The sequence below is a fragment of the Puma concolor genome, chromosome A1, assembly GCF_028749965.1.
Source record: "Puma concolor isolate L17-30 chromosome A1, mPumCon1.1.hap2, whole genome shotgun sequence".
In the NCBI taxonomy this organism is placed as follows: Eukaryota; Metazoa; Chordata; class Mammalia; order Carnivora; family Felidae; genus Puma; species Puma concolor.
In genome coordinates, this window is record NC_141667.1 from 110,666,046 (window position 1) to 110,692,389 (window position 26,344).

General features: G+C 38.4%; 1 protein-coding gene across 5 annotated transcripts in view; it reads right to left on the minus strand.

Moving 5' to 3' along the window:
- Positions 1–26,344, minus strand: part of IPO11 (importin 11) — a 198,786-nt gene that overhangs the window by 152,920 nt on the left and 19,522 nt on the right. For all 5 annotated transcript variants that reach the window (XM_025924123.2, XM_086700099.1, XM_086700100.1 and 2 more), the window contains 4 exons: positions 20,144–20,287; positions 16,433–16,533; positions 3,024–3,096; positions 1,246–1,449 (listed from right to left, as the gene is read on the minus strand). In XM_025924123.2, coding sequence (XP_025779908.1) covers positions 1,246–1,449; positions 3,024–3,096; positions 16,433–16,533; positions 20,144–20,281 — 516 coding nt within the window. In that variant the 5' untranslated portion in view covers positions 20,282–20,287. The remainder of the gene's footprint in view (positions 1–1,245; positions 1,450–3,023; positions 3,097–16,432; positions 16,534–20,143; positions 20,288–26,344) is intronic.

The window sequence follows — 26,344 nt, forward strand, 5'->3', positions numbered from 1 at the left end:
GGGGCTCAGTTGGTTAAGTGTTCAACTCCTGATTTCAGCCCAGGTCACGATCTCATGGTTCATGGGATCTAGCACTGCCTTGGGTTCTGCACAGACAGCACAGAGCCTGCTTGGGATTCTCTTTCTCTCTCTCTGTCTGCCCATCCCCAAATAGTGTGTGTGTGTGTGTGTGCGCTCTCAAAATAAATGAAAATAAACTTTTTTTAAAAAATCCTAGTTGGCTATCAAGCAAAAGCAACAATGATCTAAAAAGCAATCTTCAACAAACACAATTTCTCTTACATTCAACATCCTTGAATAAATCTAAGATTGGCTATTTAAAACCATTAGGTTAAAAGTAAAGAGTACCAGGGCACCTGGGTGGCTCAGTCTCTTAAGCATGTGACTTCAGCTCAGGTCATGATCTCTCAGTTTGGGAGTTCAAGCACCCCATCAGGCTCTGTGCTGACAGCTTAGAGACAGGAGCCTGCTTCAGAATCTTTGCCTCTCTCTCTGCCCCCCACTCTCAAAAATAAATAAACACTAAAAAAAAAAAATTTTCTTTTAAAGAAAGTATAGGGAACCTAATGGAATTCTGGCTTAAACTTTGATGTATATAAGAATCACCTGGGGAGCCTGTTAAAAATGCAGATTCCCAAATTATATGGTCAAAGTGAGGCTTACAAAACGCAAAAATACTATAAGAGTTACCAGTGTTACAAGGTGCAGTCCAAAACAGGTTGAACAGCATGAAAATCACTACTTTAGTAAGGTGAAAACAGTCAAATACAAAAATGTCAAAGTAAGTGAATGAAAAAAGCAAAGTCTTTTCAACAAATAGTGTTAAAACAACCAATAAAGGGCTCTCACCCACCAGTTATGTCAAACTCCCTCCCTACATCTGACCTACATCCATCAATTACCCAAGCAAGTCAAAATTTTAACTTTCTGAATTTCAGCTCTATCCCTCATAAATGCTCCCTTTTACCGCAGCTTCTTTTTCCCATATGAACTTCACTACCCTCAAAACAGTCTTTGCCTTCAGACTGTTCTCTACCAATACCCCGCTTCTGGCAACCTAGCCATCTTATGGGTGGCATCACTAGCCAGTTTAAAATCTTTCAGATGTTATCTATTATTCTAAACTTTCTAAGGTCAAATGGAAAGAATTCATAATCTTTTGATACAATAGAGGAGTAAAATTACAAACATTTCTACACAAGTAGCAGTTTTCATAATCAAAATTAACTATGTCAAATCACTTACATCATAAAACAATTTCCTATCAGCAGCCAGACGTTTGGAAGCCAGAGTCTTAGTAACATGATAGAAGGTAAGTAATGCTCTGTGCTGTCGAAGATCATCTTGGACTTTCACAGATTCTATAAGAGTGGGAATGAGTTCAGGCCACTGTCTAGGACAGTCCAATCTAGCAACTTTTGCAATCAGCACTGCAATCTGAGTTGCAATCTAAAGGGAAACAAAGGAGTCATCAGAAACACACATATATAATCAAAGCAACAGATAAGGAATGCATTCACAGTTGAAAATTACCTTCTGGTCAGTTATACATTTGACAAAAGTGAATACAATTTCACTGAAAACTTCTTACTTAAGACAGTGGTTCACCAAGTATGGTCTATGAATCCCTTGAAGAGGGGAAGGGGGTTAAGACCCTTTCAGGGATCTGCAAGGTCTCTCTTTAATTTATCACTGTGATGCTAGATGTTCTTCATGTAACTTTTCCTAAAATAATACTTGGCAACAGAGTATAGGAAGCAGCAGATATGAAAATCTAGATGTTTTCTTTTAAATATCCAGACACTATGGAGATAAACAATAATGCAAAACAATGCCACTCTTCTCCTTAAATATGTATGTGTTGGGGGAAACAACTATGGTTCATTTTTTTAAATTCTATTTATGTTAACAAGTAATGGTTTTATTAATGTTAAAAAATTTGTTTCAATTGATAACACAGTAAATATCAAAATATAATGTGCCGTTTTATTTTAGCAGAATAAAGAAGTTATAAGATCACAAAGTTTGAGAATCACTGAACTAAGAGTAGAAATGAACATCAAATATTATGTTTGTAAATAATGACATTTGTACAGATCAGTGTTTCCCAAATGCTGGCTGACAGAGCATATTAAGCAATGGTTTATCACAAACCCCTCCCAACCATCTCCTGCCCCAGTGAGAAATACTTCTTTAATCCCAATCTTCCCTCACCTCCTTCAAGGGACTACAAAGCAGAGAACTAAGATCACTGTAGAAGAGATTGAGATAAAACTGGATTAGATACATCACAAAATCCAGTGAGGCTAAATATTCAAATTAAAATAATTAAGTGTAATAAATAGTAACTTGTAAAAATTTAAGAATTTTTGAATCCATATGCAAAACATTCTTACACGCAAAATCTCACTGTAAAGGAAAGAAATGGAACTGAATAATCTATTACAGTATATAGGGAGAAGTGAAAATGTCATGGGTGTCGGGAATAGACAAGATATACTGTAGTTTAAAAAAAGGAGGGGAATGGGGTGCCTGGGTGGTCTGAGCATCCATCCAATTTCCCCTCAGGTCACGATCTTATGGGTTCAGGTTTGTGAGTTTAGACCCTGCACTGAGCTTGCTGCTGAGAGCACAGAGCCTGCTTCAGATCCTCTGTCCCTTGCTCTCTCTGCCCCTACCCTGCTCGCTCGCTCTCTCAAAAATGAATAAACATTCAAATAAAATTTTAAAAAGGAGGTAGAGAATAACAAATCATTAAAATTAATTTCTATGCAATAAGACTAGAAATATATAGAAACTTGCTTTCAATACTCTATTTCTTAAAATGACTTCTGAATTTTAAAACAGCCAAATAGAACAAAAATTCTGACAGCTAGAAATTAACCTCAAAATTTAAAACCCACAAATATTACGAATAGACATGATAAAATTGCATTTTTCCTGCCAAAAAACAAAATTAGTTTGGAAACGAAGTAGAAAGTAGGGGAACAGAAAGCATACTTAGCATTCATTTTCTCACTAACCTGGTTTACTGGTTCGTTGAAGTTGGTGATTAGCCCTGCACGCAACGTAGATTTCTCCTCCTCTGAGAGAGCACTGTAAAAAGATTAATTCATTATGCAAGAGGATGCTACCTAACAATAAAAAGCCTTTCAAAAAAGAGGCCACTCATTAGTTTTGGTAAATAAATAGAATTATTGCCATTACTTGTATATTGACACATCAAGTAATTCCTAAGTGTAAAGCTCCTTCACAAGTGAATACAAAGTACAAAATAGTAAGCAACAGGAAATAAGACAAATCCAGAATGACAAATGTGGTACTGTGACATCTGCTTTATTAATATAAAAATAGTTGCCTAAAAAAATTAAGTTTCTAAAAAAAAAAAAAAAAGTGTGTATGAATAAATATTAGCCTTCCACTGACTTCTTTTATAAAATCTGAGTGAGGTTATTCTATAGGGGAAGGGATCAGGAATCAGAGGATATTTGCAATTAAAGACTTATTAGAAATCAGCTAGTTTAGGGGGCCTTGGAGGCCCCCTGCTGTATCAGCGCAGAGCCTGATTAAGAGCCTCTGTCCACCTCTCTCTGCCCCTCCCACGCCTGCACATGTTCTCTCTCTCAAAAATAAACATTAAAAAAAAAAAAATCAACTAATTTATAATTTTTCATTTTACATCTCCAGGAAGGATAAAAACAATACTAACAATTCTGCCTGCAAATGAGTTAGTAAACTACAAGAGCAAAAGACCAGTATGGAGAATATTCACTATTAGAGTATACGCATTTTGATTTTTGAAATATATGAATGGTGGGGCGCCTGGGTGGCTCAGTCGGTTGAGCGTCCGACTTCAGCTCGGGTCATGATCTCACAGTCTGTGAGTTTGAGCCCCGCGTCGGGCTCTGTGCTGACAGCTCAGAGCCTGGAGCCTGTTTCAGATTCTGTGTCTCCCTCTCTCTTTGACCCTCCCCCGTTCATGCTCTGTCTCTCTCTGTCTCAAAATTAAATAAAACGTTAAAAAAAAATTAAAAAAAAAAAAAGAAATATATGAATGTACTGTTTATTTAAAAATTACATTTTAAAGCCCCCATATTAAGGTTTTCCATTATGGCCATGATAGAGCAGATGGTATCAGATGAATCATCCCAGTAAGATCAGCTATAAAAGTGCTACACAACTTTTTGTTTTTTAAGTGTTAAGGCATCTCTCTGTTGAGTAGAACTGTGTCCCTCCAAAGAGATATGTTCAAGCCTTGACCCCAAGTATCTCTGAATGTGACCTTATTTTAAAACTGGACACTTGCTGATGTAATCAAGTCAGAATAAGGTCATAACAAATTAGGGTGGGCCCTGATCCAATGACTGGTGGTGCCCTTTACAAGGAAAGGAAAACGTGGACAGACACGGAAGAAACACGTGAAAAGGCGGCCATGTGATGATGGAGGCAGAGACTGGGATTACAACTGCAAGCCAAAAACCCCTAACAATTGCAGACCACAAACAGAGACTAAAAAGAGACAAGGAAAGATTTTTCCCCAGGACCTTCAGAATAAGCAAAGCCTTGACAAGCATCTTCACCTTAGACTTCTAGCCTCCTGAACTGTGGGACAACACAATTCTGTTGTTGTAAGCTACCCAGTTTCTGGTAGTTAGTTATGGCAGACTGAAGAAACTAATGCAGCATTTAAAACAATGTAGGCAGCCATGACTTGAAAGATGAAGGTCTAGAAAAAAGGGAGAGGAACTGTGATGAGCCAGAACACTTCCCCTGGAGCTATCTGCCCATAAAAAACCAAAGCAGGAACTACACGACTAATGAGCTAAGAGATTTCACTAGGTCTCAAGTGCTGAAAAGGCAAAAACTGACGCTCAGGGCGAACCAGTAAGGCAATACTTTGGTAAACACCCAAAGATTGCAGCTGAAACCCGAAGAAGGCTAAAAATCAGGATTAAGAGTAAACTAGAAAGATGGGGGTGCCTGGGAGGCTCAGGTGGTTAAGGGTTTAACTTCAGCTCAGGTCATGATCTCGTGGTTCATTGATTTGAGCCCCGCATGGGGCTCTCTGTTGACAGCTCAGAGCCTGGAGCCTTCTTCAGATTCTGTGTCTCCCTCTCTCTCTCTCTCTCTGACCCTCCCCTGCTGGCTCTCAAAATAAATAAAAACATATAAAAAATTTAAAAAAAAAAAAAGTAAACCAGAAAGAGACCACCCTCAACTAAGTCAAGGCTGAAGTCATATTCTATTTGCCTGCCTGGAAAAAATTAAAATTTTCTCTAAAGAAAAATAACAAAATTCCAAGCCTCTCCAATTTTCCCTCAACAATGCTTAGCATACAGTCAAAAACTGACTGTGTATACTACAAACCAGGTAAAAGTTATTAAAATCAAAACACAAATAAAAATAGGAGACACAAGGGTGCCTGGGTGGCTCAGTCAGTTAAGCATCCAACTTCGGCTCAGGTCATGATCTCACGATCCATGAGTTTGAGCCCTGTGTCGGACTCTGTGCTGACAGCTCAGAGTCTGGAGCCTGCTTCCGATTCTGTGTCTCCCTCTCTCTCTGCCCCTCCCATACTTGTGCTCTGTCTCTGTCTCTCTCAAAAAATAAATAAAATGTAAAAAAAAAAAAAAATTTTTTTTTTTTAAATAGGAGATACACAGGGCACATGGGTGGCTCAGTTAAGCATACAACTCTTGATCTCAGCTCAGGTCTTGACCTCAGGGTACTGAGTTCAGGTCCCACAGTGGGCGCCATGCCAAAACAAAAACAAAAAAAACAAGAAAAGAAAGAAAAAACAAAAACACCACACACACAGGAAATACAGACATTGTAATTATCAAAATCACACTTTAAAAAAATTATGAATTTGTTGATCAAAATAGGTGAAAACTGTACTATTTCACCACAGAGCTGGAATTCATTTAAAAACAAAAAACAAAAATAGGGGTGCCTGGGGGGCTCAGTAGGTTAAGTGTCTAACTCGGTTTCAGCTTAGGTCATGATCTCAGTCTGTGGGTTTGAGGCCCAGAGCCTGCTTGGGATTTTCTCTCTCTCTCCCTCTGTCTCTGACCCTCCCCTGCCCATGCTCTCTCTCTCTCTCTCTCTCTCTCAAAATAAACAAACTTCAAAAACAATGTTTTAAAAAATACCAAAGGAAAATCCTAGAATTGACTTTTTAAAAAATAGCAAAATAAAGGTAACAAACTTAAGGAGAAGTCAGCAGAAAATATACAGATTAAAATATAATGAGGAAAAATGGACTTCTAGAGGCACCTAACTGGCTGTTTGTAGAGCATGCAACTCTTCATCTCTGGGCCATAAGTTCAATCCCTATCATGGGCGCAGAGCTTACTTTAAAAAAAAAAAAAAAAGAAGAAGAGAAGAAAAAAAACTAGATTTCTAGTTTCAAGGTGTTCACTGACAGATGTGCACCAAAAAACTGCTAAAGGCAATTCTTTGGCTGAAAACAAATGGATCCAGATGGAAGCCCAATACCACCGAAAGGAAGAACACTGGAAAGATAAATGTAAAGCACTACTGCTGCTGGCTTTTCAGGGAAAGATGGCAGAGTAGGAGAATCCTAAATCATCTTCCCACACATACAACGAGATAACACCCACATTTGTGTAAATAATCCAGAAAACGGCCCCAAGAATGGCAGAAGAGACTCTTCACAGCTAAATGTAGACAAGAGGCAATACCGAAGAGGGCAGGCTGGGCAGAGGCGCGGTCAAGAGCAAAAGAGACCTGCAGGACTGTCCTAAGGAGGGAAGGATGACATAAGCACAGAGAAGGAAGAGGAGCAAACCCCCACACCAGGTACCCCAGGCATGAAGGACACACACAGGTACACAAAGGGAGGACCAATCCCTGTAACATGTGGCTTAAAAACCAAAGAGGCCGCATAATCAGTGAGGCTTACCCCTGGAACATTAAAAATCACTGGGCAAGCTCTGGGAAAGCTGGGAAGGTAGGAGTCCCTGCCCTTGAAGAGACAGCACAACAAACAGCAAGCAAAGAGGCAGCAGTCTGAAAAACATGGGAAAGAGATTTGTTTACTACTCTCAAAGCCTGTGCTGGAGTGGCAGGGAGCTTTGGGAGACCTCCAAAGACAAAGGAGCTATCAGGCACCATTTCCCTCCCCTACAGCCTAGAAATGCAGACAAATGATGGAACCAGTCAGCACCAATGCTCTTCACCTAGCCTGCTAACAGTGTGCCCCACTCCGGTATTCTCCTGAGGATCTGCCCCGTACAATACCTCGTTGGCTAGAGCCATACAAAGCAGTGCCACAAGCTGGGTAGTGTGCACACAGCCCCAAAATGGGCCAGAATACTCCAAAGGGACTCCCACCATTGAAAGAGAGAGGATGCAGAAACATCTATCACGCAAACGGATGTCAAAAGAAAGCCAAAGTGGGGCGCCTGGGTGGCTCAGTCGGTTGAGCAGCCGACTTCGGCTCAGGTCGCTATCTCGCACTCTGTGAGTTCAAGCCCCGCGTCGGGCTCTGTGCTGACAGCTCGGAGCCTGGAGCCTGTTTCAAATTCTGTGTCTCCCTCTCTCTGACCCTCCCCCGTTCATGCTCTGTCTCTCTCTGTCTCAAAAATAAATAAGCATTAAAAAAAAAAAAAAAAAAAAAACTTTAAAAAAAAAAAAAAAAAAAAAAAGAAAGCCAAAGTAGCCAAGGTTGTATCAGACATAATAAACTTTAAAACAAAAAGATGAACCAAGAGAAAAGAAGGACACCATACAATAATAATGGGAAAGGGGCACCTGGGTGGCTCAGGTCATGATGTCATGGTTCATGGACTCAAGCCCCACATCAGGCTCTGTGCTCATAGCTCAGAGCCTGGAGTCTGCCTTCCGATTCTGTGTCTCCCTCTCTCTCTGCCCCTCTGTCATTTGCACTCTGTCTCTCTGTCTCTCTCTCTCTCTCTCTAAAATAAACATTAAAAAGTTTTTTAAAAAATGGGAAAAATCAAACAAGAAGATATAATAATAGTAAATATTTATACACACAACATACAGGTACCCAAATACATAAAACAGTTAATAACAAACATAAAAGAACTAATCCATAATAACACAATAATAATAAAGGACTTTAATATCTCATTTACATCAATGGACAGATCATCTAAACAGAACATCAGCAAGGGAAAAATGGCTTTGAATGACACATTGGAAGAGAGGAATTTAACAGATATAGTCAGAACATTCCATCCTTAAACAGGAGAATACACATTCTTTACAAGTGCAAACAGAACATTCTGGAGAATAGATTACGCATTAGCCCTTAAAAAAACCCCTCAACAAATTAAGACTATAATCATTCCACACATATGACCACAATGATATGAAACTACAAGTCATTCACAAAAAAAATCTGGCAAGATCACAAATACATGGAGGTTAAATAACAAGCTACTAAACAATGAATGGGGCAACCAGGAAATAAAAAAATAAAAAAAATACAAGGAAACAAATGAAAACACAATGGTCCAAAATCTCTGGGATGCAGCAAAAGTGGTTCTAAGAGGGAAGTTAAGAGCAAAACAGCTCAATCACAAGAGCAGGGTGCATGCAACACACACAGGAGTTATCACTGAGGCACCACGTTGTGGTGAATGGGAAACTGCACTACAGGATTAAGCCACGACTTTCAAAATCAGGAGGGGTGGCTGACTTTTCCTAACACACAGGAACAGATACAGAGAGTCTGACAAAATGAGGACACAAAGGAATGTGTCCCAAATGAAAGAACAGGACAAAATCATAGCAAGAGAGCTAAATGAAATGGAGGTTAAGTAATATGCCCGATAGGACAATTTAAAGTAATGATCATAGCTACTCACTGGACTTGACAAGAGAGAACGGCTTCAGTGGTCTTAACAAAGAGACAGAAAACAAAAAAGAAACAATCAGAGATGAACAACTCAATAACTTAAAGATTCACTGGATGCAGTAAATAGATTAGAGGAAGCAGAAGAATGGAGGACAGAGTATTGAAAAGTAAGTAATCAAGTTGAACAAAAGAAAAAAAAATACGAAATGAAAATGGAGTAAGGGAATTTAGCAACACCATCAAGCATAATAACATTCACATTACAGGGATCCCAGAAGGAGAACAGAGAGAAAAGAAAGCAGAAAATGTACATGAAGAAATAATAGCTGAAACTTCCCAAATCTAGAGAAACACACCCAAACCCAAGAGGCAAAGAAAGCTCCCAAAAAAACAACCCAAAGTGGTCCACACCAAGACAAGTAGTAATTAAAATGACAAAAAATAGTGATGAAAGATTTGCAAAATCAGCAAGAAAAAATAGTTACATACAAGGGAAACCCCACAAGGCTATAATTGGGATTTTTCAACAAACTCTGTAGGCCAGCACAAAGTGGCATGATATATTCAAAATGCTGAAAGAAAAGCGGGGGAAAAAAAACTACAACCAAGAATACTGTATCCAATAAGGCTGTCACACAGATCAGGAGAGACAAAGTGTTTCACTGACAAACCAAAGTTACAGGAATTCATGACCACTACACCAGCCCTACAAGAAATGTTAAAAGGGATTCTTGTAGTTAAAAAAAAAAAAAAGACCATAAGTAGGAGTAAGAAAAGTAGGAAGCACAATAAAAGGGTGTAAAGTATGACACCATATACAAAGAATGTGGAAGAGAGAGTAGTAAAGAAAGGGTTCAAACTTAAGCAACCATCAACTTAATATACACTGCTATCTGCAGATGTCATATGTAAATCTAATGGCAACCACAAGTCAAAAAATTGGAATAGATATGCAAAAAATAAAGAGAAAGAAAACAAGTACATCACTAAAGAAAGCCATCAAACTGTGAGAGAAAGGAGCTAGAGAAAAAAGGACTAGAGAAGAACTACAAAAGCGACCACAAAACAGGTAACAAAATGGCAGTAAGTATAGACCTATCAATAAATACTCTGAATGCAAATGGAAAAAATACTCCAATCAGAAGACATGGCGTGACAGAATGGATAAAAAAGCAAGATCCATCTATACACTGCCTATCAGAGACTAATTTCAGACCTGAAGACAAATGTAGATGGAAAGTAAAGGGATGGAAAAGCAGGTATCATGCAAATGAGTGCCAAAGAAAATGGGGTAGCAATACTTACATCACACAAAATAGACTCTAAGACAAACACTGTAACAAGAGACAAAGAAGGATACTAGGTAACCTTCAAGGGAACAATCCAACAAGATAGTACACATGGAACACATCTCCAGAACATATCACCTATGAGACCACAAAACAAGCCTCAACAAATTCAAAAGGACTCAACTCATACCATGCAACTTTTCTGACTACAATGCTATGAAACAAGAAATCAATCACATGAAAAAAAAATCAAGAAAGAACACAAATACAGGGGGTTAAACAACATACACTAAACCATGAATGGGTCAACCAAAAAAATCAAAGATGAAATTTAAAAAATACAGAGACATATGAAAATGAAAACCCCCTGACCCAAAATCTTTGAGATACAGCAACAGCTGTTCTAAGAGTGAAGTTTATAGCCACACAGGCCTACCTCAAGACACAAGAAAATCTCAAATAAACAACCTACCTTTATACCTAAAGGGGCTAGAGATAGAACATAACAAAATCCAAAACCAGTAAAAGGAAGGAAAAAATAAACACTTGGGCAGAAATCAATCAAACAGAAACTAAAAAAACACAATAGAACAGATCAATGAAACCAGGAACTGGTTCTTTCAAAAGATCAACAAAATTGACAAATCTTTAGCTAGACCAAAAAAGAAAAAAAAAAAAAAAAAAAAAAAGAGAGAGAGAGAGGACTCAAAATCATAAATGAAAGAGGAGAAATAACAACCAACACCACAGAAATATAAAGTATTATAAGAGAGTATTATGAAAAATTACATGACAATAAAACGGACAACTTATGAGAAATGGATAAATTCCTAAAAATATAGAACCTCCCAAAAGTGAATCAGGAATACAAAATTTTTTGAAGACCAATTACCAGGAATAAAATTGAATCAGTAGTCAAAAACCTCCCAACAAGCAAAAGTCCAGGACCAGACGGCTTCATAGGCCGTTAAAGGTAAACATCAACTTTAACATATTAAAGTTAATACCTATTCTTATCAAATTATTTCAAAAAAGAGAGGAGGGAAAGTTTCCAAATTCAGCCTATGGGGCCGGGAGTACAGATAACAAAATCAGATAAAGATAATACAAAAAACTACAACAGGCCAATACCTCTGATGCTTACAAGAGGACTATTTTATTTTAACGTTTATTTATTATTGAGAGACAGAGAGAGAGCATGAGCAGGGGAGGAGCCAAGAGACGGGGAGACACAGAATCTGAAACAGGCTCCAGGTTCCGAGCTGTCAGTACAGGGCCCGATGTGGGGCTCTAACTCACGGACCGTGAGATCATGACCTGAGCCTAAGTTGGATGCTCAACCGACTGAGCCACCCAGGTGCTCCACAAAAGGACTATTTTTAAAAACAACAACAAAGATTGGGGCACCTGGGTGGCTCAGTTGGTTGAGCATCCAACTTCGGCGCAGGTCATGATCTCACAGGTCATGAGTTCAAGCTCCACACAGGGCTCCGCGCCGACAGCTCAGAACCTGGAGCCTGCTTCAGATTCTGTGTCTCCCTCTCTCTCCGACCCTCTCCCACTCCCACTCTGTCTCTCCCTCAAAAAATATAAATAAGCATTAAAAAAAAAAGGCTTTAGGAGCGCCTGGGTGGCTCAGTCGACTGAGCGTCCGACTTCGGCTCAGGTCATGATCTCAGTCTGTGATTTCGAGCCCCGCATCGGGCTCTGGGCTGATGGCTCAGAGCCTGGAGCCTGCTTCCGATTCTGTGTCTCCCTCTCTCTCTGCCCCTCCCCCCGTTCATGCTCTGTCTCTCTCTGTCTCAAAAATAAATAAACGTTAAAAAAAAATAATAAAAAAAATAAAAAATAAAACATAAAAAAAACTTAAAAAAGGCTTTAAATAGAACAAAGAAATTGAAAGAAAAAAGCAGAACAAGATGTACCATGCAACCATAAGACAGTTGATGTGCGTCTATTAAAATCAGACAAACTATGCTGGATGTCACACACATTACTAGAAACAAAGAGGAACATTTCATGATTAGGACAAGGTCAATTCAACAAAAATGTAAAAACATTTAACTTGTATGATCCTAATAATATAGTCCCTGTACATATACAGCAAAAAAAGAATGTAAAGAAGAAATGGCCAAATCCTTAATCCTATTTGGAGATAACATATCTGTTTCAGAAAATGATTAAAAAATTAACAACAAAATCAATAAGGATACAGAAGATGTGAATAGCATAAGTGACCAATTATGGCAAAACACACATATAACAGGCACACATATAACATTTCAGGCACACATATAACATTTAACACAGAACAATATACTGAGATTGTAACACAAGATAGCACATTTCCAAGGATGAAATCGGTAACAAAAGAATAACTAAAAAGCCCCACATGCTGGAAATTAGGAAATATACTTCTAATTAACCCATGGGTATAAAAAGAAATCACAAGAGGAATTCTAAAATCTTATCAACTGAGTGGTAATAAAACTGAATTAAAGCTAAGATTACAAGAAAACACCTAATGTTTTAAATGCATATATAAGGAAAACTAAAAGTGAATTATCTATGCTTCCATTTCAAAAAGCTAGAAACCAGCAAGTTAAATCCGAAAAAGTAAAGAAAAAGTAAAAAGTAAACAACTAAAGCAAAGACAGAAAGGCCACAGGACAAAGAGAGAATCCAAAAACAGATCCTTATATATGAACAGCAAATACAAGGGAACCACTGAAATGTGTTAGAGAAGGAATACAGGCTGCAGCCTCACTCCGCATACACACCTAACAAAGAAATCACTTCCAGACAGATAATCCACCTAAGTGTAAAACAGAAAACAACGCTTCTAGCAGAAAGTGCAGAATATTTTCATAATCTTGGACTAAGCAAAAATTTTATAATAGGCTCCAAAAAAATATAAAAATAGCTAAGTTGAACCTCATTAAAATTAAGAATTTCTCCTCAAAAAACACAAGAAAGTGAAAAGGCACGTGACAGAGAAAATATTTCCAATGTGTATTTTCTTTTTTAATTTTTTTTTTTTTTTAACATTTATTTATTTTTGAGACAGAGAGACAGAGTATGAACGGGGGAAGGGTCAGAGAGAGAGGGAGACACAGAATCAGAAACAGGCTCCAGGCTCTGAGCGGTCAGCACAGAGTCCGATGCGGGGCTTGAACTCACGGACCGGACCGTGAGATCATGACCTGAGCTGAAGTCAGACGCTTAACCGACTGAGCCACCCAGGCACCCCTCCAATGTGTATTTTCAACAAAAGACCGAAGTCCAAAACCTATGAAGTCCCAGAAATCAGTAAGATAACCCATTTTTTGGTACAATGGCAGCCCTTTATAAAAGCAGGATATTCAAATGGCTAATAAGTATATGAAAAAGATATTCATTGTTGATCAGAAAAATGAAAAATTTACCAAAAAGACAGATAAGACCAAATGTGCTAATGAGCAGCAAATGTCAACAGTGATATGTCCCTGTGGAAGTGTAAATTAGTATGAACCCTTTGAAAACAAATTGATGGTATTTACTACAGCTGAACACACATTTGACTACACATGACCAAAAAATGCACTTATGTGCAATAAGATATACAGAAGAGTTTTCAGGAAGCATTACTATTAATAGACAAAAACTAGGAACAACCTTAACGCCCAACAGCAGCAGAACAAATAGATATGCTATGTTCCTAACATGGAATATTTTCCTTCTACATATGAGAAAACTTTTCAGGCAATTACATGGGTAAATCTCACAAATCTAAAAATGAATGAAAGACACACAAAACAACATAGTATAAGATTTCCATTTGTGGAACTTCAGAAACAGGTAAGGTTAATGTATGGTTAAGAGATGTCAAATGTTGCTGGGGAGGGGTGTACAGGTGACCGCGAGGCAGGAGGGAGGATTCTGGGCGCTACTAATGTTCCACCTACTTGCAAGTGCTAGTTACATGGATGTGGTCACATTATAAATATTAAAACTGTACCCTTCATTTGTGCACTTTCTCAGTTATGTTGTATATTGTACTTCAATAACAGTCTCTATTAGCCTTAACTATGACCAGGTGAGTAAACAAATGAGAAAACAAGATTAAGATAAATGTTCAGGTGAAAAAGAGTCAAAGCCTAATGTAAGTCTAGGCTTTCCCATGAGAAATGATCTCTTTAATCCTTTTATGATTGTGTTGTACTTCCAACTTAGATATTAACCTGTCTTTAGCAATTCTCCACTAATGGTTAACACTGCACCTTTAATTTCATGCACATGCTATCATTAGATGAATTCAGATTAGTTTCCAAGCACAAACTGCATAGTATCTAATTAATTAGGACCCAGTTAAAGTTGAATTATATACAGTAATGATCTGTAAGTTCAAATTGATGCTCATTCCATGAAAATAGCGGTAGGGGCAGGAACTATGTAAGATGAAACTTAGATAAGAACACACACAAGCAGATGTTTTAAGTGTGTTAAATTTATTTTTTTTTTAATTTTTTTTTATTATTATTTATTTTTGAAGGAAAGAGAGAGAGACAGAGCATGAGCAGGGGAGGAGCAGAGAGAGGGGGAGACACAGAACCCGAAGCAGGCTCCAGGCTCTAAGCTGTCAGCACAGAGCCTGATGCAGGGCTTGAACTCATGAACTGTGAGATCACGACCTGAGCCGAAGTCGGACGCTTAACCGGCTGAGCCACCCAGGTGCCCCTAAGTGTGTTAAATTTAAATGAGTTCTATAACTGAGTGTTGCTCCCTTGCTGCGTTTCTGAGTACATTCTTACCATCCTTGCTCCCTCCCCACATTCATCTCCATTCCAGGGTATATCTCAATATATACTAAAAGAAAAAGCTTCGGATTTAACTACCTAATACCATATATCCCCTTTAACTTTTCATATTTAAACTAAATTGCCATTTTTAATCCTTTATGTGAATGTATGATCTGAAATATTGAATCTACCTTTAATTCTACCTTCCAAAATTGTCATTGGTAACCATATTCTTCATATTAACTGGTAAAACAATGAATTTTCAGAGCTATCTAAAATTTAATTGGACAGAGCAATAGAAAGGTGTGCAGTGCTGCAATGGTTCCAGTAAATCAATAATACACAATTCCTCATCACTACTTCATTTCTCTCAAAATTATGAATTCTAAAGTAAGAGAAATGTTTATTTTATATTACAGTATCCTTAGTGCTGCCTTACAATACTCTAGTTCTTTTGGAGTGCCTGGGTGCCTCAGTCAGTTAAGTGTCTGACTTCGGCTCAGGTTATGATCTCATGGCTCATGAGTTTGAGCCCAGCATCGGGCTCTAGGCTGACAGCTCAGAGCCTGGAGCCTGCTTCAGATTCTGTGTCTCCCTATCTCTCTGTCCCTCCCCTGCTCATGCTCTCCCTTTCTCTCTCAAAAATAAATAAACATCAAAAAAATTTCTTTAAATATTCTAATTGCTTCTAATACTATTCAAGAGCATATTCTATATGCACCTTGAAGTACTCTGACAAGTTTATTTTTTTAAGGACTTATGAATATAAAGAACATAAAGAGCTATAGTGCCATCTACTGGGGAACAAAGACTAAGTTACTTCTTTAGCAAAGTTCACTATATTTTATCAAATGAATTCAAGGGCCATGTCTATATTTAATTTCCATCTATTACATAACATGTAATTAACTATCAAGAGATATCTGTTCACTTAACCATCTATAGAGCAGTTACAACTCAATCTGAGGGGATGACAAATGGCTACGACCCTATTCCCACCACAAAGGCAATTATGCAGAAGACTTGGAAGGTAAAATGACCTGGGATTTCCTTCTCAGTAACTTTTTTTCAAAATCCTAACCTCATACTTCTCTTAAAAAAAAAAAAAAAAAAGCAAAAAAAAAAAACTTTGCAACCTAATTCATTCACTTAGCATTTTTGTGCCCATAAAATTAGATACCCTCAAAAGCAAAAGACAGCAAGAAATCCACAGCCTCCCTCTTAAATAAAAATAACTCGGGGAAAAAAGCAGTAATAGGAATACTGACATATAGAACCCTTTACTTCTTCAGTAGTTAACACATTTTTCTTTTAAATATCAAATGCTTTAAGAAAGTGAATGTCATCCTACACAGGGACCATGCTGACCTTCCTTAAACTGTTCTAACTTAATGTGTGCGAAGCAAGCACAAATGCATTCTTCCACATAAAGAATAAAGATTAAGAGGAACATCTGTATGCCCCCCCCCCCGAATTTGGAAAGGATTACATGGGCCAGGGAGAGTGACAGAACTTACTGAGGTGCTACACGTCTCCAATAACGATCAATTCCATTCTTAAAATATAGCACAGCAAGCCACCTTACATTTATATCCAGAGTGTGGTTTGTAAAAATATTCTGTAAAAAAAACAAAAAACAAAGCATTAAAATGAACATGTCATAAGTTAAAGTTTAATTACTTTACCCATAGTGAAATATGGATAACACTTTAAATGTTTCACTTAAGTGTTATCGCTACAGAGAACATGTTTTCTAAATCTCTATGAGCTCCAGAGTTCATGTAAGAAAGCACACGTGACAGAAGTATGTTCATTTTTAAGCTGAGTAATAAATATTTGGGATCCATTTAACTAGTCTACTTTTAGATGTCTGAAAATTTTCCTAATAAAAAATTAAACTCAGAAAAAAAGAAACCTAATTATACATCACAACCTACACACAAAACACTGAAATAAATATCTTTTCAATTAAAAAAAAAAAGTAGACCCACCAAAGCATACATTCAAAGATTCTAAGGAGTCAAAGCCCCTGCATTATCAGCACATGCTATGAAAGGAGTTATTTCTAAGTATTCTCTTATCAAAATAATCAAGCTTACAAATAAATGTGACAGAACATTAATTCAAGTACAGACAGTCCTTGCTTTGCAGAGCTGCAGGAGATCATAAAAATGACCGTGCAAATAAACCATGCAACAAGGTCTTAATGATCAAGGAGAAAATTGTAACTGTTCTGTGACCTGTATACATTTTTACCAAAAAAATTACTAAAATTAACAAAAATTCATAACTAACACTTGTATACGGAAATAAAAATACAACAAATGTTAACACTAATTTAAGACATCACAAACACAAAATTAAAGTGTTTTATTTCTTTTTTTTTTAATGTTTATTTATTTTTGAGAGAGAGATGGAGAAAGAGCAAGCAGGGGAGGGGCAGACAGAGAGTGAGACAGAGAATCCAAAGCAGGCCCCCACTACTGTCAGCACAGAGCCCGATGCAGGGCTTGAACTCAAACCATGAAGAGTGTGACCTGAGCCGAATGCTCAGGATGCTCAACCGACTGAGCCACCCAGGTGCCCCTAAAGTGTTTTGTTTCTTTATAAAAAACTTATCTAGGTTAGTGGTTACACAGGGAAAGTGAGGAGTATCTTAACTGACTGAAATTGCACTACACTTCAGACCAAAAACTACTCAAATTCCCAAAGCTGAACTCCTAAACACAACCTTGTGTGGGAAAACCTCAAAACCAAAAGCAATGATGTGGACATATGTTCCTTACTACAGAAAAACATCACATGTAAACTATAAAAAACAGGTATGTTTTTAGAAATATCCCATTTTTAGAAAACCACGTACATACCAGAAATAAAAAAAAAATTTACAAAGAGAGTTGTGTAATGTCCATTTATTCCTTAATACCCCTGACAACTAAGACAGAGACCCTCTTTTGGGTCTCCTTTGCAAAAGAAAGAATGGACTTCTCCACCACATTAATCACATTCGATTTTAACACTTTACATGTCTGCCTTCCACAAAAGACAGAGTCATAAATACCTGAGGAGCAAATGAACAAATGGATGGAAATAATGTGGAAAGTTGGTAGCTATCTGCCTGTCTTGCCTAAACTTCGCGAACCAAGAAAAGTCAAGCTGCAGGTGTCAATCCAAGTAGAAATATTCCTGAAGTACTTTGAAGAACAAGACAGGAACACAAGTCTGAAGATCAGGAATGCAAATTTTCCACCTCCAAACTAGAAAGAACAGCTAAGGCAACAAGAGATTAAAAGTACCAAGACAGTGAGTTCAGGGAAAAGTAAAAAATTCCTGCCTGTAACTTAATTTCTCCATCTGTTATAGTCTATCCCATCTAAAAGAAATTTTACTATCCCTCTAAGAAGAAAAGTAGAGCTAGTAAATATAACAACAAAAGGCTTAGGCACTTAAAAGTAACAATTCATAACTGTACAAAAAGCAAACAGTTAATCAGCAAGCTACTGTTTTTTTTAAGGTCTGGGAGTAACCCAAATAAGAAATACCACAAGTGTTTTATATTTTGGCCTGAAAAAACACAAGGCTAATTATCCAGTATATTCATTTAAATAAACATATGAAGAATAAAGATACTCAGAAATATTCTGTACCCAAATTTTACAAACGTGACAGTAGGGTTATCCAAAAAAGGATAGAATATTATCTTTAGTATCTTTAAAAAGCAATCTGTTTTTATTTTTTAATCAATGTTTTTTACCTTTTTTCCACTGGGCCAAACACCCAACTTTCACTTATATTCAGAATATCAAGTATGATTCTAGGTATGACTAGTATCTTCCTAAGTTTAACAAGTAACTCAAGCATTTTCGCCATGAAATCAAGAATATGTATGTCAACTTTCATAATCTTCTATTTTTATAAGATATAGTAAATAAGGGGTGCTTGGGTGGCTCAGCCCGTTGAGTATCCGACTCTTGATGCTGGGCTCAGGTCATGATTCCAGGGTCATGGGATCAAGCCCCATGTCTGGCTCTACACTGAGCATGGAGCCTGCTTAAGATTCTCCTTCCTTTCCTTTTTCCTTTCCTTTCCTTTTCCTTTTCTTCCTTCTTTTCTTTCCTTCCCTTTTCTTGTCCTTTTCTTCCTTCTTTCCTTTCTTTGTTCTCTCTCGCTCTCTCTTTCCCCCACCCACTCCACCTTTCTCCCCACCCTACCTGTTCATGCTCTCAAAAAAAAAAAAAAAATAAGATATGGTGAAGAGTTTATTCGGCATTTGCAACCAAGTCTCAAAACTGGATCAAATTGTGATCCAAATGGCAGCCTTACTGCCCTTACCAAATGCAAAAAACACTCATCAGAGTTGCGAAATTTTCATAAGAAGGAAAAGAATAAAGAAGGCTGTCAATACAAAAAAGACATTCTTTTATTCTGGCATTCAGAAAATAATTTTTATAAACCAAAGCTTTCATACTCCTAGAAAAGTTTAGTTAAAGCATATATTGCTAATTATTAGACTATTTTCCATAACACCCATAAGATCAAATGTGTCAAGAAAATGAAATTTTTAGATGGGGAAAAGAAAACCATGTTTTAAAGCAATGCAGTGAGTAAGGGCCCCCGGGTGGCTCAGCCAGTAGAGCATCCTACTCTTGATCTTGGTTCAGGTCATGATCTCACAGTCCCTGAGATCAAGCCCCACAGCCAGCTCTGCACTGACAGCATGGAGTCTGCTTGGGATTCTCTCTCTCCCTCTCTCTCACTCTCTGCCCCTCCCCCAAGCTTTCTGTCAAAATAAATAAATAAGCAATAAAAAAAATAATAATAAAGCAACACACTGAGCAAAGGGAGATCAGACTTATGCTGCAGTAGAGAGACTGAACAACTGTGACAACATAAATTAACTGGGGCAAGAATAAAGACAAAACATGAAAGTGTACTGTCTACAGTCCTGAAGTCAGCATTAACATGCTAAAACAGAGTATCAGCAGTGTCCTGCCTTCTGAGCAGACATTACCAATACCCTGTTCAGTTATCTATTCAACAATCAACAAACATTTCAACACTCTCAAGTGCCATGCCCTGAATTAATAAACGGCAGTGGCAATGACAGGCAAACATCTGGATCAGTTTCACTAAAGTAAACCACCAGTACAAGTAGATTCTGAGAACAATTAAATGAATGGTGTCTCGTTTTATTAAAAATAGTAATCAACTATTTTACAACAACTTACCAATAACACTGAATAGAAACCTGGCTGTGTCTCCCACTGTTTCAATTGCTCCTCTGCTGGTTTTAATACAGCAGTATCCTGACTGGTGGCCTGTGTTAAGACCTGAAGAACAACAGTGCTGGCACTATTGAGATCCATGGACACCTGGTAAAGATAAGTTAACATATGTGAATCAACATTATACACAAAAAATCAACAGTAACATAAGTGGAGAAAAAGGTTCAATGATCTGAATTATTCCTGCACTTCATTCACCTACCCTCGCGTGTTTCTGCTGGATTTCTAACTTAGACTTTTGGTAATTCAACTAACTTCTGCTTAAATCAACTTATTTCTGATGGAAACTGTCTTCAATGTCCCATTAGTAGAAGGTAATAGTAAACTGCAAATAAGAAACCCACCCACAAAAACCAAAGAACTAAATTCTGATTAAATAGCACGGTCTGCCTAAGGCTAAGTATAATACCTTCCTAGTTTTTAAAAGAAGAATATTAAGTGTTATAAGAATTTACCACTTTATCCCTACTAAGACCAAAGGAAGAAAAAGGAAAAAGAAATTTATTCTTTGACTTATTGCTAAGTACCTCATAACATCATCTTATATTCCATCAATAACACGTGTTCAAAGTATTTTCTAAAATTTAAAAGACAAAGGTATATTCAAGAAATACTGTGGGGAAAAAATGAACTAAATCAATAAACATAAAATATAATATAAAAATATAAACCTTAAGGACTGGATCATCTAATCCTATACCAAATATCTGAAGCCATTCTAAAAATACATTTAGCAATTTATTGATAGTTTTCTAAGCATTGCTTCTAATCACCCCCGAAACAGTGTACAATTGTATACTGACCCAAGTACGTATAATTGTACACAAAATGCTTATATGAAGCATGTAAGATTAAAATTGAAAGCTAAAAACAGAAAATAAATCTCAAAGCAAAAGTGACTGAGAATCAGCCTTGTGATTGTAATTCTATCTAAAACTGAAGACTGTTCCAGATAGTAAAAGTATGAAGGTCATTAACCCATAAATACAGCCAAAGCAGCCAATTCCTAAGAATTGTAATTAAACTGCAAAGACTAATGAAAAGGAGGATCCAAATGCTGACTCAACAAGAAATGGCACAAAATATTAAACTTTTCAAGGAAAACTTACAATTTTAAAAAATTTTTTTAATGTTTATTTATTTTTGACAGAGAAAGAGAGAGAGAGAGAGAGAGATTGAGACAGAGCATGAGTGGGGGAGGGGCAGAGAGAGAGAGAGGGAGACACAGAATCTGAAGCAGGCTTGAGGCTCAGGGCTGTCAGCACAGGGCCTGACGTGGGGCTCAAACTCACAGACTGAGATCATGACCTGAGCTGAAGTTGGATGCTCCACCGACTGAGCCACCCAGGCGCCCCAGCAAAACCAACAATTTTAAAGCCTGTGTGAGTAAAGCAGGGCTAGGATAAGTAGAACACAAAATACTACCAATTAGCAACGGAAGTAAACTCAAATTTTAAATTAGTCTGTTCTGGTCTGTATTTTAGGACTAGGATGCCTTGTAAATATATATTGCCTCCCTCCCTAACCTGGAGTTCCTTGAACAATGTAAGTCTCTGTGTTCATTATCACCTGAAAACAAGTGAATGGATTTTCACTCAATTTAGAGGGCTTGTTGGTAACGTATGATTTCAAAAACAGGCTATCTCAGAGAAATTTACTTTATGGAGACCTTAGAAGATATTTTCAAGAGACGGGCAGTATGTTTTTCTAAGAGAAATATAATACAAGGCACAAAAGCAAGTCATGTACGCAATTTTACATTTTCTAGCAACCACATTAAGAAGTGAAAAGATGTGGAATTATTTTTAACATTATATTTAAATGGATATATCCCAAACATTACCATTTTAACATACAATCAATATTTTGAAAAAACTAATTTTGATATTTTACGCTTTTCTTAATACTAAGTCTACAAAGTCCTGTGTACTTTACACTTAAAGCACATTGTATCTTGAACTAGCCACCTTTCAAGTGCTCAATAGCCGCATGTGGCTAGTGGCTACTGTATTCGGGTAACTTTGAAAAGCCCTACTTTAGAAATACCAGCATCACCTCACAGAAATAAAAATTCTCAATTCTCTCTCCAAACCTCCAACATGAAAATAGGGGCTGGGGGTCAAAAATGAGTGCCTTAGTAGTAAGTTCTCTAGGTAAATCTTATCACTGCCAAAGTATGAGAAATACAACTTTCGAACATCTACAACTGAGGTACAACTGAGGTAGACCTGAAAATCCAGCTCTGCAGCAACTCAGTGGATGTCAAAATGTACAGTAGTTTCGATCATACATTCCTATAAAACAAGAACAGACCAGCATTGATCTGTAGTTCTCACAAGGAATTGTCTAGGGTATGGAAAACACTAAATTCAGTGATTCTCCCCCAATTAATGGAAGAGCACCTGGCTAAAATAAACATTTTTCTTTCTTTTTTTAAATTTTTTTTAATGTTTATTTTTGAGACAGAGACAGAGACAGAGACAGGGCATGAGTAGGGCAGGGGCAGAGAGAGAGGGAGACACAGAATCTGAATTGAAGCAGGCTACAGGCTCTGAGATGTCAGCACACAGCCCGACATGGGACCCAAACTCATGAACCGCAAGATCATGACCTGAGCCAAAGTCAGGCACTCAACCAAAGGACCCACACAGGCATCTCAAAATAAAAATTCTCCTTAAAAAGAGCCAGTATCTGGGGCGCCTAAGTGACTCAGTTGATTTAAGTGTCCAACTCTTGGTTTCAGCGCAGGTCATGATTTCAGTTTGTGAGATCAAGCTCTGCATTGGGCTCTGTACTAACAGCATGGAGCCTGCTTGGGATTCTCTCTCCTCCTCTTTCTCTGCCCCTCCCCTGCTTGTGTGCACACACACACTCTCTCTCAAAAGAAGTAAATAAACTTAAAAACAAAAAAGGAAAAAAAAAGCACCAATATCTGAGCATATACATACATACATATATATATATGTGTGTGTGTGTGTGTGTATATATATATATATATATATATATATATATATATATATATGCGCCAAGCATTGTACTAAATGCTTTCTTTATTCATTTATTCCTGGTAATAAATCTATGTAGTAGATATCTTTATCCCCATTTTCTTTTAATTTTTTTAATGTTTATTTTTGAGACAGAAAGAGCGAGAGAGAGACAGACAGAGCATGAGCGAGGGAAGGAGCAGAGAGAGAGAGGGAGGCACAGAATCTGAAGCAGGCTCCAAGCTCTGAGCTGTGAGCACAGAGCCCGATGCGGAGCTCGAACCCACGAACCGTGAGATCATGACCTGAGCTGAAGTCAGATGCTTAACCGACTAAGCCACCCAGGCTCCCCAATTATCCCCATATTTTAGGTAAAAAACTAAAGGATTAGAGACCTTACCTTTCCAAGGCCACAATCTACTAAACAGCAGTGCTTGAACTTGAACACCAAAGCCAATGGACTTAATCAGTACTAATACTGTCTACCTCCAGGGACAAAACTGACAACTTTGTAGTACCAGGAGCCCAACAAGATACAGGACATATGCTTTATTGGTATCTGGTGAATAAGGTAAGTGATCAATTTTGAACAAAAGAGTACTTTACACTGTACCACATGACAGCTAATTAATGGATTTATTCAATAAAACTGCTGAAAGCCTACTATGTACCAGGCACTGTTCTAGGTGCTGAGAATAAAATAGTGCAGCAAACAAAATAGTGCAGCAAACAAAATAGTGTCCCTAACTTCAGGCTGCATACATTCCAATGGAAAATGGTATTTCTGTGAAAGAAAGAGAGGGAGGGAGAGAGGGAGGGAGAGAGGGAGGGAGAGAGGGAGGGAGATGGGAGGGAGAGAGGGAGGGAGAGAGGGAGGGAGAGAGGGAGGGAGAGAGGGAGGGAGAGAGGGAGGGAGAGAGGGAGGGAGAGAGGGAGGGAGAGAGGGAGGAAGGAGTAATATGAAGAAAATACAATCATGTTAAATATCGACCGTAAATGAATGTGTTATTTTATATATTTATTTTTTAGAGAGAGAGAGAGTGTGCACGTGCACAAGTGGGTGAGAGAGGAAGAGAGAAAGAATCTTAAGCAGGCTCCACGCTCAGCACAGAGTCCAATGTGATCAATCCCACCACCCTGGGATCATGACCTGAGCTGATATTAAAAGTTGGACACTCAAACAACTGAGCCACCCCGGTGCCTCTGAATGTGTTACTTTAGATTGGGTCTTCAGGAAAGGCTTCTCTTAAGTGACATTTAAAAGAGACGTGAAGGGGCGCCTGGGTGGCGCAGTCGGTTAAGCGTCCGACTTCAGCCAGGTCACGATCTTGCGGTCCGTGAGTTCGAGCCCCGCGTCGGCTCTGGGCTGATGGCTCGGAGCCTGGAGCCTGTTTCCGATTCTGTGTCTCCCTCTCTCTCTGCCCCTCCCCCGTTCGTGCTCTGTCTCTCTCTGTCCCAAAAATAAATAAAAAAAAAACGTTGAAAAAAAAAAAATAAATAAAATAAATAAATAAATAAAAGAGACGTGAAAGACAAGAGACCCAGGCAGGCAAAGATCTGAAAGCAGGGCTCCAGGGGCGCCTGGGTGGCGCAGTCGGTTAAGCGTCCGACTTCAGCCAGGTCACGATCTTGTGGTCTGTGAGTTCGAGCCCCGCGTCGGCTCTGGGCTGATGGCTCCTGATGGCTCGGAGCCTGGAGCCTGTTTCCGATTCTGTGTCTCCCTCTCTCTCTGCCCCTCCCCCGTTCATGCTCTGTCTCTCTCTGTCCCAAAAATAAATAAAAAACGTTGAAAAAAAAAATTTTTTGAAAGCAGGGCTCCAGACAGACAGGGAAAACAAATGAAAACAAGGCCTTAAGATCAGAAACAAACTTAAGAAGGCCAATACGATTGACACTTAATGAGAAAAGGAGAAAATGGAACCAGATGAGGTTGAAGAAGCAGACAGGAACAGATCATGTGTGACCTTGCAGGAGAAAAAAAAAAAAAGTCTGGACTTTTACATCTGTACCAACAAAGTCACTGGAAGAATACGTGAATATATGAATATAATAACAGAGAAAAACAGGGTGCCTAGGTGGCTCAGTTGGTTAAGCATCTGACTTAGGCCCAGGTCATGATCCCACAACTCTTGAGTTCAAGCCCCACATGAGGCTCTGGGCTAACAGCTCAGAGGTTGGAGCCTCTTCAGATTGCGTCTCCCTCTCTCTCTGCCCCTTCCCTGCTTACTTACGCTCTCTTTCTCTCTCTCAAGAATAAACGTTAAAAAAATAAAATAAAAATTCAAAAAATTCAAAAATAACAGAGAAAAGATTCTGGCAGAACTCATCTCCACCCAACTCAAAAAAGAAAAAGGCCATGTCCCTAGGTGAGCTGGTGACTGATAGACATCCTCACTCTACAGGTCTGTTTGTTGCTACATTGTACTCAGCAAATTATCTATGGCTGGAACTATTCTGTTTCTCAACAGTTGTTCTTTCACTTACTGGTTTGAGCATTTTGGGAACTACTACTTGAAAACTAAAATCATTGACTGTCAGCCTCCAGAGCAATTCTTACCTACAGCAAAGACAGTGCAGAGTGTTCACACACACATACACATCTTCACACTTGTCTGGACCTCCAGAGCAAGGCAATCCTTAAGCCTATGTACTTGTATCTTTTATGCTTCACTTTACCATCACCATTCACCTGTTCTGCTGGAAGCTGCTAGAGTTTCCACCCCTACCTCCCCCCAGTAGCTTGCTCCATCCAGGTCTTCCACAGAAGTATATACTCTGTCCTTCCTCCCCCTGCTTTTGAACTTTGTTCCCAAGAAGCCCATAGAGTCTGGGACAAAGAGCTCAGTTCATATACTTCTGGAGAACCAATTTTGTGCCACGCACTATAATAGTTGTTAGGTTAAGAATCAAAAAGGGTCTCTTTCTCTACCCAAATTCTGGGAGATACTGAGGTGTGAAGCAGAGAGAACTATTCTAATCACCAAAACAAACTGTAAAGGGGCACCTGGGTGGCTCAGTAGGTTAAGTGTCAGACTTCAGCTCAGGTCATGATTTCGCAGTTCACAAGTTTGAGCCCCAAATCCGGCTCTGTGCCAACAGCTCAGAGCCTGGAGCCTGTTTCAGATTCTGTGTCTCCCTCGCTCTCTGCCCCTCCCCCACT